Source organism: Trichogramma pretiosum, unplaced genomic scaffold (genome assembly GCF_000599845.2).
Source record: "Trichogramma pretiosum strain Unisexual culture from Peru unplaced genomic scaffold, Tpre_2.0 scaffold76, whole genome shotgun sequence".
Lineage (NCBI taxonomy): Eukaryota > Metazoa > Arthropoda > Insecta > Hymenoptera > Trichogrammatidae > Trichogramma > Trichogramma pretiosum.
In genome coordinates this window covers 756,234-765,465 of record NW_019640848.1, presented here as the reverse complement: position 1 = coordinate 765,465, position 9,232 = coordinate 756,234, and the positions used below count along the sequence as shown (strand labels likewise).

At 33.4% G+C, this 9,232-nt stretch overlaps 2 protein-coding genes across 3 annotated transcripts; one reads left to right on the top strand and one right to left on the bottom strand.

Moving 5' to 3' along the window:
• The first annotated feature begins 685 nt into the window (after nt 1–685).
• LOC106651679 (zinc carboxypeptidase-like) lies at nt 686–3,636 on the top strand. 2 transcript variants are annotated; one of them, XM_014370307.2, is made up of 7 exons: nt 686–773; nt 890–1,042; nt 1,493–2,023; nt 2,104–2,188; nt 2,260–2,462; nt 2,996–3,080; nt 3,168–3,636. In XM_014370307.2, exons 2-7 carry the CDS (start codon nt 890–892, stop codon nt 3,359–3,361), a joined length of 1,251 nt encoding a protein of 416 aa, XP_014225793.1. In that variant the 5' UTR covers nt 686–773; the 3' UTR covers nt 3,362–3,636. The 2 variants fall into 2 exon arrangements, with proteins under 2 accessions (XP_014225793.1, XP_023319357.1); XM_023463589.1 differs by lacking the exon at nt 686–773 and adding an exon at nt 778–817.
• On the bottom strand, nt 3,403–8,396 carry LOC106651678 (4-coumarate--CoA ligase 1-like). The gene is made up of 6 exons (XM_014370306.2): nt 7,979–8,396; nt 7,698–7,905; nt 6,716–7,378; nt 6,414–6,638; nt 3,867–4,096; nt 3,403–3,791 (listed from the first exon to the last, which is right to left on the bottom strand). The coding sequence occupies exons 1-6, from the start codon at nt 8,129–8,131 to the stop codon at nt 3,633–3,635; spliced, it is 1,638 nt and encodes a 545-aa protein (XP_014225792.1). The 5' UTR covers nt 8,132–8,396; the 3' UTR covers nt 3,403–3,632.
• Nucleotides 8,397–9,232: the final 836 nt, after the last annotated feature.

Below are 9,232 nucleotides of genomic sequence, written 5' to 3'. Positions count from 1 at the left end.
TAAATTTTTACGCAAGAAATCTTGAGCAATGTCATGGGCTTTTGGCAATATTCACCTGCATACGTATATGTTTACTGATTACAAACACGAGTAAAACATCATTGTTTGCAAGGCCGCTCGCACGTGCCAAATGAATTATCGCAAAATTTCCTACTCCATTATTCAGAAACAATTTTATCATTTCCACGATTATAACAATCACTTCGCTATTCATATTTTTATTATAAATTTAATAAAAATGAAGTAAATAACATTTTTATCTGTAAAATAGCCAAAAAATTTATCATCGACGTAATTAGTAACTAGAACAACGTGCAGCTCGTATCACTATATAGTCATCCTTCAGGTGAAGGTTTGACCTACATTAATAAATCTTGTTTATCTCAGGGAAAAATCCATTTATGAATATGTTTTTACTTTCTGTTTCTGAATAAACAATAAGTGCAACAATAAAGATAGCAGAACCCCGTTACTCAAAATTTTAATTCTCATATGAGTGTCTAGGAAAGCGAAATTGCATCAGTTTGAAAAATGTCAGATACAATCGATTTGATAATAATCTTCGCGAGAAAAAAAAACAAAAAGAGAAAAAATTTTGCAGGTTTGATTGGTATCAGACGAAAAATTAAGGTACGCGATATGAGAAACTGTTCAATTACTGGAGACTATATTAGCTAGATGCAAAATTAACAAGTGGGGATTGACTCTTTATATAAATACGCGTCACCGGCAACAAAGTCACTCACAATTTTATCTCCGACTAATGACAAAGGGTAATTATATTTATTCTCTATTACTACTTTGTGTTTGTTGATCGGTTGGTTTTATATAAGTATATCTATCATTTTGAAGAGTTTAAATTTGATTTTCGTTTTTGTATTTTCTACAGATGATCATGCGGATCGTTTTAGTGCTTCTCGCTGTCGCAGCTTTTGCGACAGCTGAAAAAGTTAGTTTTCAAAATTATAAAGTTTTTCGTGTGGTACCAAAGAGCACAGACGAACTGGAACTTCTGAGACACCTAGAAAATTACAATGGACAGGTGAGCGCGTCTTTTCGATAATTTACATGCTCTTAAAAAATTATTTGAGCGAATGTATGAGTGAAACTTTTCAAAAGCAGTTCTGGAAATTCATGATTTAATATTCTCTTAGAAAGCCTTATGGTAATTTGAAAAAAAATAAGCGAAAATGTCAAATAACTCGACTGTGCTAAATATTGTACACTGCAAATTAAAAAAAGAATTTATTTTTATGTTGGCTTTGACATCTCTTGAAGAACTAATTTAAAGTATCCGTCGTTGTTTATAATTATCTTTAGAAAAAAAGTGTAGAAAACCTCGGTCTTTACTTGTAGCAATCGATAGGAAATGTTATAGTGTGTGAGTCGGATAATGGACCTTGAGCGCGTGCGATTCATCTGCATAATACTTATCACGTTTCATCGTCGTCCGGATCGTAAAACGCAGTGTAAACTTTACGATTTCTTGCAGTATTCTTACTGGAGCTCGCCCAACAAGGTAGGTCACGCGGTCGACATAATGGTCAGTCCGCAGAGTCAATCGGACTTTGTCAATCTGATGTCGTCATCGAACGTGCACTACCACACTTACATCGAGAACGTGCAGCGGCTGATCGACACCGAGCAGCCGCTGACTCGCGAAGGCGGCTTCGGCTGGAAGAGATACCACACTCTCGACGAGATTTATGCCTGGCTCGAGTACCTCGGCAAGCAGTATCCCGGACAGGTGAGGGTCGTCGACGGCGGCCGTACGTACCAAGGTCGCCCGATCAAGGGGGTCGTCTTGAATTTCGGAAGACAGACCAACGGCACGGAGAGATCGACGGTGTTCATCGAAGGCGGCATCCACGCTAGAGAATGGATATCGCCCGCAACGGTGACTTACATCGTTAATCAATTCCTCACGAGCGAACAGCCGGAAGTGCGCCGATTGGCCGAGTCCTACGAGTGGCACATCTTCCCGTCCTTCAATCCCGACGGATACGTCAACACTCACAATAGAGTTAGTGCAGCGCGTTTCTTTATATTTTACACTCGTATCTCGCGGACAAATGTTTATGATGTTTATTTTTTAACTCGCAGAATCGCTTGTGGCGGAAAACTCTGTCGGTAAATGGATTTTGCCGAGGTGCAGATGCCAACCGTAACTGGGGCTACAAATGGATGAGTAAGATTCATCTACTTATTGAATTATCATGGCCAACGCTCGAACAGCCGAGTAAAAAAATTTACTTACAGGTGGCGGTGCCAGCAACAATCCTTGCTCCGACACGTTTGCCGGTAGAAAAGCCTTTTCCGAAATCGAAACACGAAGCATGGCCGAGTACATCGATACTGTCGGTAAAAAACTATACGCTTACATTTCGTTCCACAGCTACTCTCAACTACTGTTGTTCCCGTACGGACATACTAAAGCTCATTTGGATAATTATGATGAATCGGTGAGTAATTGAAGACAATTTTTTTAATTAACAAATTATAGATAAAAATTTATTAGCCCGATCTTGCGTAAAAAACAACTTTAAAAGTTACCAAAATATATTAATCAATAATATTAAATATGCAACTTCAGTAAATTCATTTCAAATATGTTAATTTTATTTTTCATTTTTACAATCAAATTAATGTGCAAATAGATTATTTATTAAACGATTCAAGTTATTTTCGTTAACAAACAAAATTGATTCCCTTGGGAATTCCAAATGAAGACAATTTTGTTTGTTCTGTATAGTATTGATATTTGATAATCAAGCTTAATCTTATTTTTTATAAACACGTAAGAAATAAATTCCAGAAACAATAAACTAATTCATATCAAATAAACAACCACTGTCAAAAATAATACCATTTTATCAATAATCACAACGAAAACCCGATGGCACATACTGATTCATATTGAATTTTTGATTTGATACATATTTAATATAAATTTGAATATTTTATTTATCAAAAATATGTCTTTTTATATTTTCAGCTGAGCATCGGTAAAAAAACTGTTGCGGCTCTTGCCAGAAGATACGGCACAAAATATGTTACTGGAAATGTTGCTGAGACCATATGTAAGAATACTTTAAATTACCTTTAACTTATTTCATATATTTTTGTCCTCGAACTAAAACATTAATTTAAAATTTTTTTTAACTTAGACGTGGCTAGCGGTGGATCCATGGACTGGGTTAAGGCAAAGTATAGAGTTCCAGTCGTTTTTACATATGAACTTCGAGATACAGGTGACTACGGTTTCCTCTTACCAGCAAATCAAATAATCCCGAATGCGGAAGAAGTTTTGGATTCTCTTCTGGCTATGTTCAAAGAAGCCAGAGTCACGATAGCCAATTAATAAAGGAATGTTTTACATGACGTAAAATTAATTATACAAAGTTTATTGTTTAAGCACGTAGGCTAATGTCTTTATTTAAGAAATTTATATAAATAAACTAGTCAAAATTTGAATGTATATTAATTGTACAATATCTAATGAGATTGAAAGTCAATTTTAATAAATTATAAAATGAATTTTGGTACTTCGAATTTCGTTATGCAATGACTAGAGATGATGAATGTACATATTGACGTAAATTAAACTATTAAATAAATTGCATACTGAAAATTTAATTGACAATGCATCGTTTCGCCATTTCTTTAAGATCTTTCCGGCTCAATTTTCCTGAGGCCGTATAAGGTAATTCATCAACAAATACAACACCTCCCCATAATTTTTTTGTTTCACCTAAAGTAGAGCTTAATTGAATGAGCTCCTCTTCAGTGACCTAAGAAGCAAACAAAATTAAATTATTATTTGTGTTAATAAGTATATCAATTTTCTAATATGATTTTGATTTTACTTTTGATCCAGGAACTTTCTTGACAAAAGCCATTGGTCTTTCTAAATCCAATTCATGTGGCACTGGAACTACGGCCGCTTCAATAACACCGTCATGAGCATTTAATACTTGTTCGATTTCAGAGGGAGACACATGGTGTCCTCGGAACTTCATTACTTCTTTTAATCGGTCAACAATAAATATTTCTCCTAAGTTAGAAAAATAAGCTTTGTCACCTGTATGTATCCAACCTGCAAAAAACTTAAATATTAGCACAAAGTACTTGGAGTAGTTTTTGGATATTTGAGATACTTTTGACTTTAATGGCTTTCACTTATTAATTTAAACGATTTTTCAACGATATTATTCATTAGAACATTTTTATGTCCTGAAAATTTGCATTTATAACACAGAAAATGAATATGAGTTTTTTCGGACAAGGGGAATCTTAGGCGTTGAATGTCATATTTCATTTTTAGAAAATTACACATGGTTCTAAAATTATTAAAAAACAATTTTCATGTTGTTCAAAATCGTGAAAGACGTGAAAATTATCATTAAGACGTGCCTTTTAATTCTATTAAAAATGACCCACGGTAAAAAAGTTCAATTTAGACAGGTAAGCTCCCTTCAATGACATGCAAATGTCTTTATAAATGTAGGTATATCGCAGAACATTACTACATATGGCTAGTCTACGGTAGAGGGGGAAAGAGTCACCAAGTAGCTATCACAATTGCGGGGTCACTTGACCAATATACACACGTGTTTACAAATGGGTAAATTTGAGGTAAAATGTTGGCTACACAAGGTAGTATAACCTCGAATATTTTTTCTACGTATTTTGTGGAAATTCATTGTGAATACATATAATAAAGACTGCTGGAAAGTAGAGTAGATATGATTAGGTATACATTTTTTTATATAAATGATGATATTCTTGAAGCGATTACTTCATCAAACTTGATTTGTCTTCAGGGTAAAGGAAGAATCGAAAGATACTGGACCAGATGCAGGTGACGATAATATTTTTGATTCTGTAAACTTATGTGAAGCAAAAAACTTTGCAACGTTCAAGTTTTATAAATCATCAGTAAGTGGTTGACATTTTATTCTACGTTTTCACAATTAAAAATTATCAATCAATTTTTATTTTAGAGAAAACACACGAACGAGACTATGTCATTTAAAAAAGAGTTCGATGAAAAAATATTCGTAGACTTTGAGTGTAAAAATGTTAAACCTGAAATGAAGTCTTTATCGACGACCATCTGCAAAATTGAGCTTCAAAGTTATCCATCTTTTGTGAAAATAGAAAATGAAAATCAGACTAATCACATAAATGATAAAATATTCATTGATTTTGCAGTACACAATCGTAGAAAACCACATGAGTGTGATATTTGTCACAAATCATTTGATTACCAAAGCTACCTGAAACGTCATATCAATGCAGTACATAATCGAATCAAACCATTCGAGTGTGATATCTGTCGCAAATTATTCGGACACAAAGGTCACCTCAATAAACACAGAAATATAGTACATGATCGAAACAAACCATTCGAGTGTGAAATTTGCCAAAAATCATTTGGAAAAAAAGGTGACCTCAATAAACACATCAATGTAGTACATGATCGAAACAAACCATTCGAGTGTGAAATTTGCCAAAAATCATTTGGACAAAAAGGTCACCTCAATAAACACATAAATATAGTACATAATCGAAACAAACCCTTCGAATGTGATATCTGTCACAAATCATTTGGAGAAAAAAGTGACCTTGAAAGGCACAATATAACAGTACATGATCGTAAGAAACCTTTCGAATGTGACATTTGTCGAAAATCATTTGGACTAAAAGGTAACTTCAAAAAACACTTATTAACTGTACATAAACAGAGCAAATCCTTATAGTGTATTCTTTGTTGCGAATCATTTGGATACTCGAATATACTCAAAATTTACTTGATAAAAGCACACAATCGTAGAGTAAATTTACTTGATGAAAGCATACAATTGTAGCAAACCAAAAATAAACTATTTCAAACTACTATTTATTTTGTTGTAAATGTGAAAAACCTTTCTCTCACCTTTCGTACATAAACTTAAACATTGAGACGATTTCATTTTTAATTCGTTCTTTTTAAATATTACTGTTCAGTTGAACTTTTTCCCAAGTACTGGCTCTTGATAAATATGCGAGTAAAAGCTCCGGGTCTTGAAGCAAGAATTATTTTTAAATTTCACAGGTTGATCTCTTAACGAATTTCCATATTCAAGCGAAAAATTAAACAACTTTAATCATCGATAAGAAAGCTCTGCCAGCAGGGACAATACAACTCACCCGATGCAAAGTATAATTTGCATCTAACGATAAAAGTATATTATTTTGCTATTATAGTTCGACTCCGATAAACTTTTATTAAAAATTACCCTTAAAAAATTGAAGCTTAATGCTTTTACTCTTAGTAAACTTTAGTTTAAAAAAGTGGGGTTTTATTCAAAGTATCCAGAAACTAGAGGGTATAAGGAAACTAGCTATATACACCAAACAAATACACGTACCTTGTTCATCGATGGCTTCTTTAGTTGCTGCTGCATTTTTATAATATCCGATCATCACCGTTGGTGTTTTTATGCATAATTCACCTTGTTGATTAGGGCCCAATATCTCTGCGGTATCGATGTCAATAATTTTTATTTGCATATTTGGAGCTACGAAGCCGACTGATTCGATACTTTGGCAACTTTGCGATTGAATCGATGCGATTCCACCAATTTCTGTCATGCCTGTAAAATCATGAAAATAAATAATTTCTTTTTATAAACGACCGGGTGATTAAAAAAATTATGTTCTGATGCCTTACCATATCCCTGACTGAATTGTACGTGAGGCTGAAGATCTCTTTTCAACGATACAATAATTTCTTTGCTCAATTTTGCGCCACCTGTCATAAGTGATTTCAGTGACTGCATTTTATATTTGGACAGAACATTAGATTTGCACCAGTAAGTAATCAAACTCGGTGGAATGAAAAACCAATTGACATTATACTTTTCAATAACTTTGCACGTTTCTTCAGGATCGAAATTGGCATGAACAACACGAGTCGCACAGGCCAAAATGGTTTGAAGCATGCACAAAGTGCCGCTTATCCAGTAGAGCGACGAGTACCACAGCGAAACGCAATTCTTAATAGACAACAATTTGAAATTTTCCAAGTTAGTGAAGAGCGTTTGATACGAATGCGTTACTCCTTTGGGCATTCCTGTCGTTCCCGAAGAAAATAAAATCATCGCCGGCGTATCTGGATTCTCAATGAGCCGAGGTTCAAACTCGAGGACCTCTTTATTACTTTGTAGGCGCATTATATCGCGAAGAGACACGAAATTTACATATTTGCCAAAAACAACGAAGTGAACATCGTGTAAGCGTTCAAGGATCGCAGCTTCTTTCAATATTTTGATTGAATTTTCACAAGCAAAGATAAACTTTGGTCTCGTCAAATTTATAAGATGCCTGGCCATTGCTGAATACAAAATAAATACTATATATTTTCGGCGTTGTGATTATAATAAATTAATAGAATAACAGAGTATTGGCAATTTTCAACATTTTTAAATTAATATTAAGAAGTTCAAAGCTTTTTTTCATCAATAAATTTAAAAAATATTGCTAATCATAATTATTAGATAAAATAATTCATTTCCAAAAAATTAATTTTAAATCTTAGAGCCGGAAAAGTTGCAAGCCAAGCTTAATTCTATTTTTTATTAGAGTATGTAAGAAGTTGACTTTTTGTTCATCAAATTGATGAAAATTACACGCGATCATGAAACCAAACTTACGTAACGTAGTTTCGTGATGCCAGGGATTATATACCGCTCCGACCAAAAAAGTGGCTATGCACGGAATGTAAGCGTCCAATTGGTTTGGTGTGCAAATGGTCACAACGTCCTCATGGTTGATGCCCTGTTTTTGCAACCACTGGGCGCATCGGATGCTATTTTCCCGCATCTCAGAGTATCTCGTTTGTTTTCCAGTTTCTGCCTCGATCTGTGTAAAAGATTAGCTTTGTTTCTTCTCCACTGACTCGGGCATTGGTAAAAACAAATGATTATCTACATACCTGTCCAACATGATTGGGATTATCGCTGAATATTTTCAGCAAAGATTTCCCGATAGTCTTGGTTTGTACGTTAATATTTTTCACTGCACCCTTGAGCACATTGTTATCGATTACGAAATTCAGCGGCTGCGTAATTTCTTGCTTGGATCCCATTTTTCACCACTGTTTTCAAATTTTACACTTCTATGTATTCACGCTAGAAACTTTAAACTCCTTCTATTTGGAAAATTATCTTGTTATTGTATACGTACATCAGTTGCCAGTGCTGGACTGACAAGCGAAAGAGAAGTGGAAATGTTCATCATTTATCTTCGCAACTATCAATGGTACACTTACGTGACATAATTGACTTAGATAATATACAATTATTGAATCAAGAAGGAACACGCGAGATGACTAGCAGATTCTTTTGTATTACTCAAATTTTTCAAAAGTGGAAAGAATTGCTTCAAAACATTAACTCTGACTTACAGCCTGATCACCTATGATAAAGATGGTCCAATAACTCTTGAGTCATCCAACATGTGCAGTGAATGATAACGATGGAATTTAAGAAAATTGCGTCTTGTCATTCATGTATTGTTCATTCATTCTTACTAATCGTGTATAGGTTATTTATTTTAAATCGTTAAGAAATTAAAACCAAAGTTGAGAATTCGCTGTGATTCTTTCACTCAATCACTCTTGTTGTATACTTACTGACCTGGATTAAAGAATAAATAAAGAGCACTTCATTTATTTTTATTTGTTTTTCAAAATAATTAAAAATTTTTATTACATACATCTTATCAGAACTAAAAATATCAAATGAGAACAAAAAATTAAAACTTATTAAAAATATGCTTGATTGATGTTTTTAAAATATTTATATTTATAATTGTAACGATTTATGCTGTATAAGTATATATTTATAGCTAAAAGTCTTGTATTTTTCATTCATATTCTATATATTTTTTATCATACGATGATGTATAATTATTTCGTACAATATAATAACAGGGTTTTGCTTTTTAAAAAACATGTATGGGTCGATATAAAATAACAATGCGTACAATATTAGGTTTTTAGCCTTTTTTCATCAATAATATAATGCTCATTTTTTGTGAAAACGATCAACGCGGTGCAATAACGCGATGAATTTTATTTCGGCGTCATCAAACAATGTGTATAATATATATATCATTATAATACTTATTTTTCGGTAGCAATGTTTTTCTTAATGTTCATATAGTACGTAATGTATGTTTATCGTTA